This window comes from Caretta caretta, chromosome 2 (assembly GCF_965140235.1).
Source record: "Caretta caretta isolate rCarCar2 chromosome 2, rCarCar1.hap1, whole genome shotgun sequence".
NCBI lineage: Eukaryota > Metazoa > Chordata > Testudines > Cheloniidae > Caretta > Caretta caretta.
Window position 1 is genome coordinate 24,811,482 of NC_134207.1, and position 19,305 is coordinate 24,830,786.

General features: G+C 39.6%; 1 protein-coding gene across 3 annotated transcripts in view; it reads right to left on the reverse strand.

Moving 5' to 3' along the window:
• Positions 1-19,305, reverse strand: part of COL14A1 (collagen type XIV alpha 1 chain) — a 171,493-nt gene that overhangs the window by 58,884 nt on the left and 93,304 nt on the right. For all 3 annotated transcript variants that reach the window (XM_048841565.2, XM_048841563.2, XM_048841564.2), the window contains 6 exons: positions 16,146-16,310; positions 13,710-13,748; positions 13,367-13,505; positions 9,241-9,383; positions 6,534-6,643; positions 4,812-4,970 (listed from right to left, as the gene is read on the reverse strand). In XM_048841565.2, coding sequence (XP_048697522.2) covers positions 4,812-4,970; positions 6,534-6,643; positions 9,241-9,383; positions 13,367-13,505; positions 13,710-13,748; positions 16,146-16,310 — 755 coding nt within the window. The remainder of the gene's footprint in view (positions 1-4,811; positions 4,971-6,533; positions 6,644-9,240; positions 9,384-13,366; positions 13,506-13,709; positions 13,749-16,145; positions 16,311-19,305) is intronic.

The following is a 19,305-nucleotide window of genomic DNA, read 5'->3' on the forward strand; positions in this document are numbered from 1 at the left end:
GTGTGTGTGTGTGCGTGTGTTTGAGATTCATACACACATACACACGCCACTTCTTATATATCACATATTATACTCTCTCCTCTACATATGCAAACACATTCTTTCATTTTCTCCAGATTAAACAATCCATAAATCCACAGTGATAAAATATTTTCTTGTAAAATAAGGAATAAGTAGAAACAGTTATCTGAATTGCTTTATTGTGTTCATTTAAATACTGAATGAGTCAGTATTCTGATTTTAAAATGTTACGTATGTGGGTTGATTCTTCTGATTCAAGCTAAATTACTTAACAAAGCTTTCCTTGCTGCTGTTAAACATTTATTCATAGCTCTCTGCATTCATAGCATTTTAGCCTCCCAAAGCTCCGATCCTGCAAGCAGAGCCATGGAGACAAGAGTCTGCCTGTGCTGAACTCAGTGAAGGATTGCAGCCTAAAGTTGCTTTAGATCAGATAACCCTATTGCAATTATCTTTTTACAATCCATATACATTGACACACAGAGTAAATATAGAAAATGCATAGCATATAGCAGTTGCAAGGTGTTAGGTGAACAAACAACAGGCTAGGGCCGAAATGAACAGTCCAGTTCATTCAGTCCCACCGGAGGGCTCAATTATATGACAGCTTACAAAGCTCCAGGATACTATTCTAAGAGCTGGTCACAGAAACGTCAATGAAACCATATTCTGTAGAAATATGCAGTTATTTCAAAATGCTTAAAAATTGAGTCAATTTCACTGGAATTTTATTTAAGGAAAAAACAGGGAGAAAAGTTCTGACAAGATGTTTTGACATTTTCAGAATGAAAGCTTTGATTTTTTGTTTTGAATTTTTTAAATTTTATATTATATTGTGTATTATACAATACATTTTTAAAATATGAAATTAGAACAAAACATTTAGATTTTGCTGATACAAAATGTTTTGATCAACCTGAAACTAACATGTTTTGAGATTTCTTTTGTGGACAATTTCAAATTTTTCAATTTTTGTTCCAATTTAGAATTAAATCAAATTTTGAAATCCCTAAATCCTGTGCAAAACCAACTAGTCCACAGCTGTAACCAGACATTCTCATTGTTCATGTGTAACACTGACAGACCCCCGTCGTTGGCGGGTGGGATCAACCTGGGGACCTTTGAAGCTTAGTGCATGAGCCTCTACTGCATAAACTAAAAGACAACTGGCTGTTAGCTAAGGCTGTAGAGCAGACTCATTAATCTCTTTCTCTCTCTCTAAGTGGTCTCAGTGCCACTAGATGGGACAGAGCACCACACCCAGGAGGTGAGTGGGTTACACATGCACAAGGTTTTACTACAGTAGTTACTGTACTGTTACTGTATCTGTAACATATACAGTAAATTAATCTTGGCTCTATTTCAGTAATGCTGACACTTGAATGTGTTGCTTATTTTAATGGTCAAAGCTCCAGAGTGTTTAATACTTTGCTATTTTTTAGGATTTGGCTCAAAATCGTCCAGGGTCAGTTTAGTCTTCCTAATGCTGGATTCTCTTGAATTAGTGCCACCATTTTCCTCTTATTGGCAAAGGAAAACAAAAGTATTATTAATTTGTTATGGGTGGAGATTTCAAAAGTGCTGACGTGACTTAGGCACATACGTTCCATTGGCTATCAATGGAACTTGTGCTCTTAAATCAATTTGACACTCCTGAGAATTCTACTCTAATTCATAAGACCTAGTTCCTTCACATAAGGTGAGGCTTCAGCATTATGAGGCACTTACCTAGCATGCATTGCCATAGAAACATTTGAGAGTTTCTCCTCACAATACTCCTCTGATGTGGGGAAGTATTATTATCCCCATTTTACACTGAGGAACTGAGGCAGAGCGAGACAAAGGGCTTGTCTTCACTACCAGGGTAAGTCAACACAAGTTACGCTACTCCAGCTACGTGAATAACGTAGCTGGAGTTGATGTAGCTTAGGTCAACTTACCATGGTGTTTTTACCATGCTGCGTTGATGGGATATGCTCTCCCGTCAACTTACCTTAATCTTCTCGGAGAAATGGAATACCGGAGTTGACTAGAGAGTGCCCTGATGTTGACTGTCAATGAAGACACGCTCTAAGGCTCAGATTTTCAAAGGTATTTAGGTGCCTAACTTCCATTGATTTAAACTGAAAATGGGACTGAGGTATCTAAATACCCTTGATCTAGATCTAAGTGACTTGCCCAAACTCACAGTCTTCTGAGTCCCAGTCCAGTGCATTTAACCACAAGGCCAACCTTCCTCTCTTAATAGGACTGCTTAGATAACTGCTACTCAGCATGAAGAAGAGGGTGAGACCTGGACCTTTAAAAACTGGTGATTGGACGTTTTCTTGCTATTGTCTACAGGGGCATATATACACATATAAACACACACATTAGGGACCAATTAGATAATATTAATAAGAAAAGGAATTATGTGTTGAGCTGAATGATTACAGTCTTCTGTAAGTTGCCATGTTTTCCATTTGAACACAACTAAATTTTTCAGTGAGTGGGTTGCTTGTTGAATGACTTATCTTTTATAGATTTCTAGATTCCAACAAAAGCCACCATTTCTTTCCCTACAAAGACCTCTTTAATTCCAAACTTTTCTGAGTTTGCCTTTGTCTGTTACTACTGGAATGTGGCCACAAAGGTTGTTCTGTTTAATTGTCTTTAGAGGCAAGATATTCAGTAATCATCATCCATAAGCTTGAAGCCTAAAGACTCTTTTTTCCCCCACAGAAATCTATTCTTTGGGTAAATATATTTTTGACTGGACTGAATTTTTAAATACAATCAGAAGTGATAAATTTTAAATACGAACCTCAGTCCCATTCAAACCAAGCCTTGGGTTCAAGGTCAAGACAGTTCAAAGAGAATGCACTGAGTTGATTATACAGCTGATAAGTTGATATACTTCCATGCCCCACAAACTTTCCCCTCCAACAACTAAATCCAACTGTAGAAGACAAATGGTGAAATCCTGGCACCACTGAAGCCAATAGTAAAACTCATATTGATTTAAAAGGGCCAGGACCTCACCCAAAGGGAATGTCCATTTCAGAAGATTTGGACAGATACGGATAAAACTTAGATATAAATCAATTATTTAAAAATGACTCCCTCCCCAGGTCATTTAAAAAAAATAATTTGCAATGGAGAAAAGCAGATTAAAAATATATGTAAACATCTGCTCAATTTAAATTGGGATGAGAACCTAACAACCAAGAACATTCAGCTTCTGGGATCCCTACTGTTACCCTTAATGAAGAAGTATTAGTATCAATACTTATTAATTGAAAACATCCAAGGACTCTGCATATATGTTAAGGTTGGCATGGAGCAAGACCTAGTGGGAATCAGACACAGAGGGCCAGATCCTCAGCCAGCGTAAATCAGTGGAGTTCCATTGGCGTCAAGGCAGCTATGCTGATTTACACCAGCTGAGGATCAGGTCCAGAACCAGGAAGCTAGCTAAAAGTCAGACCTGCCTGCCTTTGGATTAAAATGCCTTGTAGAACTTGTTCTGTTCTTAGTAGATGGAAATTTTGATTCTATACTTGTGTCTGATTTGAGAATGTCACAATTTTATGCCAGCATGGAGTGGAACTACCCACCCACTCCGCCTCAGAGCACTAAGCCCCAAATGGACCCCTCCTGCCCAGCCACATGGGCTGAGAGATGAAGCAGTAACACCTCCAGGGGGCAGAACCATCCCTGCAACCCTGAGATCCTGCAGACTCCAATTGCACCTTCCCAAACCTCGGTTACAATGACTCCAGAGTGGTAGTGGCTGGGTGGGGGAATCTTTACTGCCTCAGAAACCCTGACGATGTCAACAGTCTGGACTCTGAGCTGTTTTGTGGGATAAGAAGATTGATTACTGTGTTTGGGAAAGCAAGATCCCTGAGCAGGGGGTCTTGTGACAGGTAATCTCCAGAAGCACCTTCACAGTCCTGCCTACGTGACATCAGAGAGCAAAGGAATGCCTGTACTCTTGCACCTGACATCGGCAGGGACCCATTCCTTCCCCCTGGACACCAGCAGAGACAATGGGAGATTGCTCAAGGCTCTGGTAGCCGCTCAGCTCTGCGTGGGGGCAGGCACCACAAAGGATGATTTAGTTGGGGATTGGTCCTGCTTTGAGCAGGGGATTGGACTAGATGACCTCCTGAGGTCCCTTCCAACCCTGATATTCTATGATTCTAAAGAGAAGGGGAAGTGAGTGGAGGGAAGGACCCAATCTACTTCTTCAGATTCTGGAAGATCATTTATATTTTTAAGTACTTGAATGTTTACTATTTTTAAAGGAGCTAGGAATGCTGGGAAAGGCGCCCATGGAGACAGTCTGTGTAAAACCAAAGCATTTATATAAAATTAATAGGAAGCAAGCCTAAGGCCAGGCAAACATTAAAGGACACGGGGGATTATACACACAGGGATGTTCAGAATGATCACTGATAATCATGTTTAAATGATTTGGGACCCACAAGTTATGCATATTGTTAACTTGTGTAATGAGGGTTATTTCGGGCAACAACCATCCCTTCCTGCACAGTACCTTCCACAGGGGGACTCACTTCTAAATGTGTGTGTGAGTGAAAAATCTTAGTTGTGGAGATCATTAATCAAAATGGTTTTGCCTAGATTGAAGTTTATAACAGGTTTTCACAGAATTTCTAAAACATTGTAACTCTGTTGTGTCCTAGCTCAGCTCATCCTGTTTCCGCTAAAACCACAAATTTGTGGATATTGCATGCTCAACTTCAAGAATTCTATTATGGTTTAAAAATGGCCTTTGTTTCACTTACTGGTGCAGAGTTGTCCCTTTGTCCTCGGGATCTGACCATTCTTCCTAGAACTTCTATCCCATCAGAAGTAATATTCCCTGCTGCATTAATTGTCTTCTCACTCACTTGCTTGCAGTCAACAATAATTTTGGCTGTAGTCTTGCTGATAACAACATGTAACTAGGCAAAAGTAAAGATATTCAAATACACAGAGAGGAGACTAAGGAATATGGGTTACCAGACACAGTGAGCATTTTCAAAATGAGTTGATGTTATGTTAGCTAGTGGAGCTGAGCAAATAATACATAGCAGATAATCCATTCAATGAATTAAGCCTCTTTTTCTGCCTATGGAATCTCTGTGAGCAGGTGGCCATCTTCTCACCCCGGTGCAAAGGGCCAATACAAGGATTATTCGCCATCTAAGTCCCACTGAGCCCTTGATTTTTGTGCTACTTAGTGGTGCGCAGGCCTTTTCTGAGCCTGTCGCACAGGACTGTCTTTCACCCAAAATGTTTTGCAGATTTACAAAAGACAAATGGACTCTACCAAAAATAGTAGTAAAATTTACTAAATTTGGATGAAATTGTCAAATAAAATCAGTGTGAAAGTTTTACATTACAAGATCAAAATCCCCTAGTGAGTCACGGAACAGGAAAGCACAGGAAGTAGCAGCACAAGCCTCCCCACACTGCCTCGAGAGCTGCGTTATCTTTCACCTTGCCGTCCAACGTTAACGGGCCTTGAGACAGCTGGGCAGTACCCAGCACACAGGATTGCTCCAGTCACAACCCATCCTGCACCTTCCACACACACAGCCCACCTTGAGGCACCATCTGTGCCAGGAGCTTTTTGGGGGAAGAGGTGCGCAAAGCTGGCAGAGCAGTGGGGAAGACTCTCTGTGCTGGGAGTATCACCTGGGAGGGAGGGGCAGTAGCCACACAATAACTTTGTAGCCACTTTGCTCAGACCTAGCTGGCACAAAATGATTGCAAGGCACCCACGCTTGTGCCTTTCAAACATAACTAGGCCAGGGGAATCAGCCGAGATATACGTGCTTTTTTTCCTAATGAAAGATTTGAGCCCCAGAAATAAAAGTGAATAATTAAAGGGATTTATTTACTCCTATGTGCAGTACAACCCCATCTTAATACGTCATGTGTGTCTTCATTTACAGACTTTTAGGAACATGGTAACTATTAGAACTTAGCCAGAACACCAAGGCTACTACCACTATTCTTATGGAAGTGCCAGGAGATCTTTAATGACTATGAAAGGATCATCCTTGTGCATCTCTACTATACATATAGAATTGGTCAAAAACGGCCAATTATTTTTTGCAGAAAATTTTAAAAACTGCATTTTTCCTTTTTCAGTGAAACTTTCCAGTTTTCAAATGAAAAGCCATTTATTGTCTAAATCACTTTTCGACCGATTCTAAACCACTGAATTTGACCAATTTTAAAATATAGGTAGAAACAGAAGTGAATAGATAATAATGAAGAATGAGACCATGATTGATATTACCAGCAACACCAATAAAACAAATCCTTTACATACATGAACCTATTATTGCCAAATTGTTCTCTTAACAGAGTTTGGTAGATGACCTGTAAGCTGTAAAATACAAGAAATCACTGACAAAAGGGGAATGTATACAAGAAATCCTCAAAATGTGAAAAAGGGAACTCCAAAACCTTTGTTCTGTATGCTTAAAATGCATTTTTCTGTTAGTATAACTAACCTTATGGAAACTTCCGTAGAATATTTTCTTTATTTCAGGGCCTTCAAAAGTAACAGTTTGAAAATCCCCTTTGTAGTCATAATTAAAGAAAATCAGAGTTTTACCATCATCTGTACAACGAGAGAGAGAGAGAGAGAAAATCTCAATGTGAGAGGAAAAAACAGGTGCATCATTATTTGTAAGAGCCAACACTGTTCTTAGTAACAGACGACAAAACTTTCAAGACAGTCCCTGCCCTAAAAACCTTACAGTCTACAGAGTTATCATTTGTATTTTATGTTCCGCAAACTGAAAATCATGCAGCTATTTATTCTGGTTAAGGAAAGGAAAAGCTGTGTTATTAGTACTTTCTAAATCAATGCTTTATCGCTACAATGTATAGTGCCTCTGATACATCATATTTGCAGCTACACCGTGATGTAGCCACTGGAGTCAGCTGGAATTCTTCACTGGAAGCAGCTACAGAATTATACCCCTGGAATAAGTCTTCTCCGAGACTTGGATTTTCAAAAGAACATACAAGAGTTAGGTGTAGAGCTGTGCAGAGGATGAGAATTTTGTTTTATGAAAAAGATTTTGAAACCTGACTTTGTTCCAAATTGCAACATAAACTGAAAATTTTGAAATTCCCCATAAAAGAAATGTAAAAAAAAAAAAATGGCCTCAGGTTGATCAAAATTTTCAATTTTCAATTTTGATTTTTTAAATGTTGTATTATATTATAATATGCTATAACATAATGCAAAAAAGAGAAATATGGTTTCAAAATGAAAAATCAAAACGTTTCATTCTGAAAACGTGAAAACAGTATGTTTTGATATTGTCAGAACTTTTTTCTTGCTTTTCTTCCAAAACAAAACTCAGACAAAACTGACCTAATTTTGCCAAGAGTTTGGATTTGGATGGAATTGCATATTATGATGAAATATAGTTCTGTCAAAGTTTCTCCAGTTAACTCTAGTTAGGTGCCCAACTACCACTGAAATTCTGTTAGGGTCCTTTGAAAACCCCATTCCAACTGTCCCATAGATGTAACCCAGATGAAAGGTGCAAGCAGAGCTCTGTGACCAGATGATATTCAATATCCTCACTGATTTCAGCCTAGTCTATCAAAGAAGATGTTTTGAATTGATTTGCAAAAAGCACTAAAAGCCTATCACATTCTGCTAGCCTCTACTACAAGGCACCAGGTGTTTCTATGAAGTCATGAAAGCATTCTTGTTTTGTATCTATAGCTAGAGTTGGGTTTATAGCTAGAGGCTATAGCATTTACAGAGTTTATAGCGAGAACTGGGTTACTTCTTGACTACAATCTTAATCACGGACCTGAGATCAGCACACACAATGAGGAATGCTACAGTGTCTTTCATAATCATCATACAAGGTTTCTAACTTTCATACATTCATGCTGTATCTGACTGTCAATTGTGGCACCTGGCAACATATTGGTTAGACCTGTAAGGTATGTCTATACTGCAATTAGACACCCACGGCTGGCCCATGCCATGTGACTTAGGCTAGTGGGGCTCGGGCTAAGGGTCTGTTTAACTGTTGAGAGGTAGACATTCAGGCTCAGGCTGGAGCCTGGGGTGTAGGACCTTGAGAGGTGGGAGGGTCCCAGAGCTTGGGCTGCAGCCCAAACCCAAACATCTACACAGTAATTAAACAGCCCCTTAGCCTGAGCCCCATGAGCCCAAGTCAGCTGGCACAGGCCAACCATGGGTGTCTAATTGCAATATAGATATCCCCTAAGAGACCTGGCTTCAATTCCCTGCTCCACCACAGATTTCCTATGTAATCTTGGGAAAGTCACCTGAGCCCAGATTTTTAAAGGTATTTAGGCACTGCAATGCCCAGTGTTGTACTGCCTAACTGATTTAGGGGACTAAGTCTGATTTTCAAAAGTGATTTATAGAGCTTAAATGTCCTAAGTGCCTAAATCCCTTTGAAAATCAGACAGGCTCTAAATCAGCTAGGCATTGCAATTCTGAGCCCAGCAATGTCTAAATATCTTTAAAAATGTGGGCCTTATATTTTCTAAGAAAGAATGTTCCTGATATTTTCATTTTCAAATATTTGGGATGTGCCCCTATACTCTGGTGATGGGAGTAATATAAATAATTAAATAATAATAATGCCTCGTTCTTTCCATCAGTAGATCTCTAAGCACTTTACATCATTATCCCAGTTTTACAGATGGGGAATCTGAGACACAGAGATGTGACGTGACTTTCCCAAGGTCACTCAGAAGGCCAGTGGCAGAGCCAGAATAGTCCTATGGTTTTCCGACTCCTAGTCCTGTGCTCTATCCACTAGGAAACACTGCCTTGAGAAATATCCTGATCTCATTGGCATACATCAAAAAGTAATTCTATTACATCCCTGATCCAGTGCCAACTGAAATCAATGTGAGTTTTCAAAGTAACTTGGGAGGATTCAAATTTCAGTTTCACCTATGTAAATTCACAGTTACTCCAGATTTTCACCAGTAACTAAAATCCAAATCTGAACAACTGACTCCAGCTCAGATTAATATATGATTCTATCTATAGAAAATCCATTGGAGACCCACAGCTTCAATATGTTGATAATTATTTTATTAATACATTCTTTATTTAAACCATCATCAATGCCTAGTTTCAGCATTATTTTTAATCACACATCCCAAGGGGACAAAAAAGCACGCCATAAGATATAAAATACCTACTGTCCAAAATAACTCCAACAAGTGGCTCATATTTTTCATTTAAAATCTCCCACAGAGCAAATGGCTCCTGGGGTGTGTCAGGGAGTATACGGAATAGAAAAGTAATGGTGTAGTCTGAAGGCAGCCCCTCTGGGTGCAAGTATCTGTAACAAAAAGAATATTCTGTGCACTGAAGTAATCACAGTAAAGCTGATTTAAAAAGCATTCTTTATTACTTTGGACTTGTCTTTTGAAATCAAGATCATGCAGCCATATGAGACAGGCATCATTACACTTAGTAGAATCTACTCAACCATGATATAAGTTAGAACAATGCTAACCTGGGGATTTTTCCAAATATTTTAATTATAAACTTGATGGTGCTTTACATTTTTGAAGTGATAATTAAAATAACAACGTAGAACAGAGATTAAAAACTGCAACTAAAAAAGAGTTTCATTTTAGAAACTGAGGGCCTAATCCTGAGTTCAATGGGAGTTGAAGGTATTTATGATCAAGCCATGAATTATATTAAAAGCTACATTTTTTAAATGCATCCATTTGTGAGATTTTTGATACTATTAAATAAATGGACACAAGTCTGACATCGGGAATCATAACATGCAAAAACTGGCAGGAGAACACTTCAACCTATCTGGCCACTCAGTAAAAGAATTAAGGGTGGCAATTCTGCAACAGAAAACTTCAAAAACAGACTCCAACGAGAAACTGCTGAGCTTGAATTCATATGCAAACTAGATACCATTAACTTGGGTTTGAATAGAGACTGGGAGAGGCTGGGTCATTACACATATTGAATCTATTTCCCCACGTTAAGTATCCTCACACCTTCTTGTCAACTGTCTAAATGGGCCATCTTGATTATCACTACAAAAGTTTTTTTTCTCCCGCTGATAATAGCTCATCTTAATTAATTAGCCTCTTATAGTTTGTATGGCAAATTCCACCTTCTCTGTATGTATATATATATCTTCTTAGTATATGTTCCATTCAATGCATCCGATGAAGTGGGCTGTAGCCCACGAAAGCTTATGCTCTAATAAATTTGTTAGTCTCTAAGGTGCCACAAGTACTACTGGTTTGGTTTTTTTTGCGGATACAGACTAACACGGCTGCTACTCTGAAACCTTAAATTTAGTATGTGATGAAAACATAAATGAGTTGGAAGACCCATTATAATGGACCTTTCCTTTCTAGTTCAATGTCCTTTAAACCATTGGTAGATAAGCAACTAACTTGTGACAGAGACTATTTTGGGAACTTTTATAATTATATTTAGAATGTATTTTATAAATATAGAAGCCAAAATTTTAAACAGTCCAGTCAAAATGGACTTTACATATAAAATTGAAATCTACTGATAGCTAGAAATAGGCAGATACTTTTTGGTAGGTAGTTTATTTGCCAAAAAAATGCATTCATCAGTCGAAGAAAACTATTCATGAATTCGGGTAGAACTTGGCAAATAGTTTCAGCTGACTAAAAAAAAAATTCAAAGAAGTTGAAATAGTTCATTTTGACATTTTTGAAAGGAAATGTTTTGATGTCTTGTTTTGAAATGACATTTCATTTCTAAATTTAGTTAGATTAAAAAAAAAAACTAAAAAGGGTAAAACTCGCCCAAAAATGTAAAAAAAAAAAAAAGTCATTTGAGTTTTAATGCAAAATTATTATTCTTTTTGAGTTTTTAGTTTAATTGAGAACCCCCCCTGCCCCCCCCCAAAATCAGTTTTGGTTAACCCACAATGAATTTTCTTTTGCCATTTGCAGTTTGGCCATCAAACCAAAAAATCAGTTTTTCACTCAGCTCTTTTGAAAGCCTCCCAGAATTTTTTCCAGAAGAGCAGGGATGTTCATAATAGAAGAGATGTTTGTTATTTTATTTCATTTCCTAAAGCTTGGGTTTGTTATTCTACACTCTAAGCTTTTATTTAAGCTCTGTTTGACCAATCTTGAGCAGGGACAAAAGAAAAATGAGAGGTCCAGGATTAATGCACTAGCTGGCTCTAAAGTGGAAATATGAATTATGAGTCTGATTTGCATAACATGTATAGATGCCTTATGTGGGGGGAAAAGTTACTGATAAGTCCAACTTCCCACTGGTCCCAGTGCTACTTTGGAAATTGTGTGCTTTTGGATACCGTGCTTATTTTTGGAAGAAAACAGCATAAAAATTGCATTCAATAATCATTATAACCTGTACAATTCACATATGGGATGCATTAGTACATTCTCTCTGTGTATGTGTGTGCACAATTCTTAGGCAAAGTCCTGCTCTTAGAACCACTCTCTGAAGCCCTTACCAGCAACATGTTTTCTATTGTGTATTCAGCACTCAAACCCCAGGCAGATTTACATATATTGGAGATGAAGAATATAAAGAATATAAAACACTGGGGGCCAAGAGTCTCTTCAGGATTTCTGGCTTGGAAAGCAAATTCAAATCTGAGTTCAGGAAAGTGACGGTAAAGTCAGAGATAAGAGACAGTAAAGTCAGAGACAATCATCTGCAGGGATGATTTAATTGGGGATTGGTCCTGCTTTGAGCAGGGGGTTGGACTAGATGACCTCCTGAGGTCCCTTCCAACCCTGATATTCTATGATTCTATGACAAAGGACCATTTTGTCAGGAGGACAGCTTTGGTCTTCAAAGTATTCAGCGTAAGAAATTACACCATTGGTGGAAGTTGACAGAGTCAAGACAGGCTGGTAAATGAAAAATAAAAGGTTCAGACACTGAGTGGAAGGCGGATGTACAATAGAACAGAATAAAAGTGATGACCTAAGATGAAGCTAAGAATGTGGTCCCCAAGGAGAAAATATATGGAGAACTAGATAGATAGAAAAACAGAATCTTACAGCATTCCAAATTGGAAAAGGAGAGCTAGAACTGAAACCAAGAGGGAGTGCAGTGAAGACATCAAGTTTTTGCATACAGTGCTCAGAGAAGGAAGAGATATCCATAATATTCAATGTCACAATGAGATCAGATGAGATGAGAAAAAAAAAAAAAAGATATCCCTGAGCCATACCTGTAAGGAGTCCTTAACAACACAGAGAAAGACAATCTCAATACTGTGCAAAGGGTTGAAAACACAATGAAGCAAACAGGAAAGCTGTGCTGCTGAGGTAGCCAGAGAGGTAAGGGAAGAGCATATAGAAAAGCAGAAGAGATAATAAAGCAAAACAAATGAGGGCAGAAGCATGAACTGCTAACCTCTGTAGATTCCAACCAAACTGCCTCCCCGCCAAACAAAACATTGGGAAAGCCATCAATAAGAAAGTTTCTAGGAGTATAGTCCCAACTGTGGCAAAACAAGATAATTTCATATAAACACCAAGAAGGTATCTAACATAAACGTTTAAAACTATTTCTTTGTGGAAAAACTATTGTTCTTCTGTACTAATTTCAGACCAATAAATGCTTCTAGTTAATTTCTGCAGGGTGTAATCCAGTAATTGGCACCCAGATATAAAAGCTAATCCATTCCTTTCCTCTGCTGTGGTGTTTTTAGTCCACTGTGTCTGTATGGGGAACTGGATGTAGAGGAGCCATGGACCATGCATAGCACAAGAAGCAGAGTCCTCGTGGATTAAGGGAAGGTCAGAAGATCCTCCCATCACCCTTCTTCTGAAGGAGTAAGATAATAAGTACTCCAGGGGCGATTCTTTACCTCCACCTGTGTGCCTCTTCACAGAACCTAGTCCTAATTCTTGAACTGCATGGCAGATCCTGGATTTAAACACATGGGTAGACTGATACCCTTCCTCCCAGTGGGTAGCACTATCCATGAGAAATCCCACTGAAAAACAGTGGGACTATTCATAGAGTTAAGTAATACTGAACATGAGTAAATTATCACAATCTGGCCCTAAATTTGCATACACGAAATTGATAATCATCATATTGACACCTGTCTGCAAGTAGCTTATGTCTGAAGCTAAAAATTGGAGTGGAGTTAGTTCAGGACTTGGGTATCCATGAAACACTCTTGCTATTCGCCATTATAACATACATTGAAATAACATGTTGGTCTCCATGTTCTTCCGCCATGGAAAGACTAAGTCTAAAATGAGTGGCGTCTTGCACAGGGCACTAGGGCCTTTTACATATATTAATACTTACTTGGTAGGCTGAGAAACCAAGGCATCTTTATGCAGTCTGTAACACGGATAAGCATTAAAAGTACCAGGCTCCATAGATACTCCTTCTACTGTCGAAAACTCCTTTTCAACCAAACCAAACATTTCCATCATTTTAAATCCTGGAAAGCATAAAAATACTGAACGTATCACTTTAAATTCATTATGTTAAGGGACAAACTGAACTACATAAAGGAGCTTCATATCACCGTGCGGTTAACAGCTGTTGTTATAAACAAAAGTAAGTAATTTATTCCCTACAGGTGTGTATCTCAGTAAATGAAAATGATTACATAAATGCAGAATCTATTATCACAATACTGTACCTGCTAAACTGCTGCCATCCTTATATACCAATGGGCAGGCTGGAAAAAATTAAAAATATATTTAAACTCAGAAGAGCAGTACATACTTCAAAATATATCTGTTTTATTTCTTCCTATAAAGAGAAAATTAAACTAATCTCTCCCAGGAAAGGTCTGCAGCAGAATCAGCAAACAGTGAGGTCTACAGATCTAGTTCTGGGCATCTGTGAGGCAAACCCACAGCTAGACCATGGCTGCTCACTCAGCTAGGACTCACCCCCGTCCAGCAGAGCCTGCAGTGACTCAACTCTCAGGCATGCTGCAGCAGCATATCCCTGGGCAGGGCCCAAGTCAGATGACCCCAGTGCACAGATATTTCACCTTTACTGCCAGAACCACAAGTAAGTTTGTACAAGATCACCACTTGGCTAGGAACCCTCCTGCTGTCTCATGGTGTTACTGACTCTCTAGGCTTCCAGACTACCCTCAGTCCTGTCCCTGTTCCTTGTCCAAGCCTTGTTGCAGCCTCGTCTGTGCCCTAATTTGAATGTGCTCCAGCCCTGATCCTGACCTGCTCCAGCCCTGCACCTGCCTCTGAACCCCAGACCTTTGGACTGACTCCAACTCAGCTTTGACCTTCAGCCTGCTTCCAGACTCAGATTACAATCCTGATTTGGGTTGTCTATGGAATCTTTGCCCGACTCTGACCCACAGCCTGTCCCCAGACCCTGGTTTCAGCATTGCCCTCTTTCTGGTCCTGACTCTGTTTGGATTCAAATCACTACTCCAACCACCAGGCATGACAGCCTAGAGCCCAGAGCCTGACAGCATCCCATGTGGCACCACTAGGTGTTCCAGGCTAGCACCCCAAATTAAAGGGCACTTTTGAAAATGTAGGCCTGAATGACCAATCAATAATATTGCTGAGCTTGCAAAGTTCTGGTCTAATGATTAGGGCCTACCAAATTCATGGTCTATTATGGTCAACTTCACGGCCACAGGATTTTAAAATTGGTAAATTTCACATTTTCAGATGTTTAAATCTGAAATTTCATGGTTGTAGTCATGGGGGCCCTGACCCAAAAGGGGAGGAGATGGGGAGGGGGGGTCACAAACCTGTTGTAGGGTGGTCATGGGATTGACATTCTCACTTCTGTGCTGCCTTCAGAGCTGGACTCTGAAGGAAGCAATCGCAGAGCTTCCTGCAGCCACAGAAGGTTCCCAGAGGTGGAGGTGGGTCTGATCTCCCCCCACCTCCCTCCAGAGCAGCTGTGCAGGGAATGGACAAATCCCGTCCCGCCCCAGTCCAGCCGGAGCTAGGAGTCCCCATTGCTGGGGCGCTCCCAGCAGCACAGGGAAGATCAAACCCAAAAGTCTCCTCCAGTTGCAGGAACCTTTGGGACTGCTGCCCTGTCCCAGAGCATCCTGCAGCAGAGGGAGGCACCCAGAGGTGGGTCTGGTCTCTCCCCCCAGAGCAGCTGTGCAGGGGATGGATACGTCCTGTCCCTCCGCAGCCCAGCCTGAGCTAGGACCCCCACATTTCTGGGGCGCTCCTAGGAACAAGGGGACACCGGATTTCACGGGAAAGGTCTTATTTCACGGTCCATGATGCATTTTTCATGGCCATGAAATTGGTAGGGCCCTACTAATGATGCATAATGTTGAAGCTGCAACCATCAAGAAGTAAATTGTAAGGGTTTAAAAAAGGATGCATCGGAATACAAAGAAAGCAACATTCTTGTGTATTCACTTCTGGCAGATTGCAGCTCTATATTCATGTCAGCTACATACATGCCATTTTCCAGGCATATATATAATGGAACATAATGAGGGTGTGTGTGTATGAAACGTGGATCATGCCCTCTGACCACTAGGCCCTGACCCAGAAAGTCCCTCCTTTCCTCTAGTCATAGAGGGTCTAGAAGAATGACATCTCCATGACTTTGGAGAGGTGCCAGAATTATAGCAGGAAAGTCCTGCTCCACCCTTCCCCTTTGGGCTATAACTTTTCCAATTTGTGTGCTATATACATACTAGAATTTGGCCCTGAGGAATGCATTTTACAGATGTTGTTTAAATAAGGACTGTTTAGTCAACACTAATCACAGAATAGGTTAAGGGTCTGTAGAAAATAAAAAGTCGTTTAAAAATTGTAGACCAAAATTCTGCTCTCATTTACCCTGCTGTAAATTCAGAGCAACTTCTTTGTGGTCAGTGGAATTACTCTGGGTTTACACCAGTATAACAGAGGTCCCTGAATAACTGCAACCAGAACCCGATTAGTCTTGTACCACAATAATATTGTAGCAATGATAGCCATAGAGATATTAGAAAACTCACTGTATGTTTCAATGGAATGGAAATAGAATTTTTGGAATAGAAAAGTGAATAAATAAACTCCTTATTTAGCAGGTATTGAATGTTGCATAGGCACAAATACAAATCAAAATGGCTAACTTGCTGATGCAGTTTCACAGACAAAAGTGATCAGCTCATCTTCAATCTTCTTGAAGGCATCAAAATCATCCACAAAGAAGACATGTCTTTCACTAGGCTTGCTGCCAATGTTAACTAATTCTGAATAATCTGCATCCGCCACACCAATAGCAAAAATGCTGAAACCTATAAAACAAAAGGAAATATTCTTGTAATGTGTTCATTCGAAGAGCAGAAATCAAATACAAACATACCATGTCCTTTGGCTCCTTTCATGACTAAATGTAAAAGTAGAAAAATTCAGTCCTACTTCTCGTTCAGCCAATAGCTAAGCGAAACCAGTTTGTTTACATTTACGGGAGATAATGTTGACCACTTCTTAATTACGTCACTGAAAGTGAGAACAGGTGTTTGCATGGCACTGTTGTAACTGGCGTCGCAAGATATTTACGTGCCAGATGCGCTAAAGATTCATTTGCCTCTTCACTCTTCGGCCATCATTCCAGAGGACATGCTTCCATGCTGATGACGCTCATTAAAAAATAATGCATTAATTAAATTTGTGACTGAACTCATTAGGGGAGAATTGTATGTCTCCTGCTCTTTTTTACCCGCATTCTACGATATATTTCATGTTATAGCAGTCTCGGATGACGACCCAGCACATGTTGTTCGTTTTAAGAACACTTTCATTACAAATTTGACAAAATGCAGAGAAGATACCAATGTGAAATTTCTAAAAATAGCTACAGCACTCGACCCAAGATTTAAGAATCTGAAGTGCCTTCCAAAATCTGAGAGAGACAAGGTGTGGAGCATGCTTTCAGAAGTCTTAAAAAGAGTAAAAAGAAAAGGAGTACTTGTGGCACCTTAGAGACTAACAAATTTATTTGAGCATAAGCTTTCGTGAGCTATAGCTCACTTCATCGGATGCATTCAATGAGTAACTCAGTAATTCAGTGAGTAAAAAAGGAACACTCAGATGCAGAAACTACAGAACCCGAACCACCAAAAAAGAAAATTGACCTTCTGCTGGTGGCATCTGACTCAGATAATGAAAATGAACATGCGTTGGTCTGCACTTCTTTGGATCGTTATCTAGCAAAACTCGTCATCTGCATGGACACATTCCTCTGAAATGGTGGTTGAAGCCTCAAGAGACATATGCATCTTTAGCTCATCTGACATGTGAATATCTTGCCACGCCAGCTACAACAGTGCCTGTTCTCATTTTCAAGTGCCATTGTAAACAGGAAGCAGGCAGCATTATCTTCTGCAAATGTAAACAAACTTGTTTGAATGATTGACTGAACAAGAAGTAGGAGGACTGATTGGACTTGTATTCTCTAAAGTTTTACATTGTTTTATTTTTGAATGCAGGGATTTTTGTACATAATGCCATGGCCAGTAGAAGGACTTTCCTAACTGAGAATTCCAACCTCTGAAACTCGTTCCTTTCACAGATACACCAGACTTTTACTGTAATAATTCTTGTTATCTGTATTACAATAGGCCCAAACCAATATCAGGGCTCCTTTGTGCTAGACACAGTCCATACATATAGTTAGAGACAGTTCGTGCTCCAACCAGTTTACAGTCTAAACAGACAACACAGACAGGGGGAACAAAGGCACAGAGAGATTAAGTGATTTGCCCAGGGAGCTCGGGTCTCCTGACTCCCATTCCAGTGTCCTATCCAGCAGACCACACTGTGTCTCTAGTGCAGTGGCTCTCAATGTTTCCAGACTACTATATCCTTTCCAGGAGTCTGATTTGTCTTGTGTACCCCAAGTGTCACCTCACTTAAACAACTTGCTTACAAAATCAGACATGGAAATTCAAAAATGTCACAGCGCAATGTTACTGAAAAATTGCCAACTTTCTCATTTTTACCACACAATTATAAAAATCAATTGGAATATAAATATTGTATGTACATTTCAGTGCATAGTATATAGAGCAGTATGAACAAGTCATTGTCTGTATGAAATGTTAGTTTGTACTGACTTCGCTAGTCCATTATATGTAGCCTGTTGTAAAACCAGGCAAATATCTATGTGAGTTGATGTACTCCCTGGAAGACCTCTGCCTAAATCCTGGGGTACACATACCCTGGGTTCAGAACCACTGCTCTAGTGAGCGCCAATGCACAATACATGATGTATCTAGTTGATCAACTCTTCAAAATAGTTTGGTTCAATTTAACTGGAGAGCCTTTTTATTTTTGTTAGAGATTTGGGATTTTTGTTGCTGCGCTTCTAAATTTAAAAACTAGTGTTCTGTTATTATGTAATTCTTGTTTTATTAGCGAGATGCTGTGCTTAGCCGTGGTTTCAGTGTAAATGCATGAAAAATAAACATAGCATGATTCATTTCTTATGAGTCAATATCTGACATTCAAATGATGCAAGTGGACAACTCAATGGAGAGACCATATTGTTTTGGGCTACAAGACCCAGTGACTAGTCAGAGCCCTGTACATGCCAAATTTTAAAAAAAAAAAAGTGTGTGCATACTACTTATTGAACCAACAGCCATTATAGACACTTATTTCTGTTATCCAGCCCATCTGGAACCCAAGCTTCCTCTTCATTCTTTTGGGGGCAAGGACCATGTGTAAATGTTCTGTGCTGTTCCAAGCACACTTTGGGACTTGGTACAAATACTAAACAACAATAGTTATAACGTTCATAATCTAATTATCGTGCTCAGAAACCATGGTGATGGGCACCAATATAAAACCCTGAGATAGGTAGTATAAAAACTTTAAGATAGTTATTGGAAGATGAGCGGCAGATTAGAAGCAGCACAAGAGTCCATCAAAGGTGCTTCCTAAGAGCTCTTGTCTGGAAGGACAAAACAGTTCGGATGCTTCTAAAAGTGAGTTTATCTATCGTGGATGACAATATGGACTTGTAGGCCCCACTCCTGAAAGTACTTAAGCATGTGAGTAGTCTGCATGATTTTAAAAACATGCACAAAAATTGAGCCAATAATACTAATAACTACAAATAAATTATATAAAATGCTAGTCATTCCCTAGTGGAATTCAGAGTTTCCCAGTGTGTGCTGTCTGCTTTACGTCTGACTTGGATTAGATTTGTAAACCCTTCTGGGACAGGAATTATCCATATCTTGTGTCTGGCTTAAACAGTGATTATGAAGATGAAGATGGAGGAGC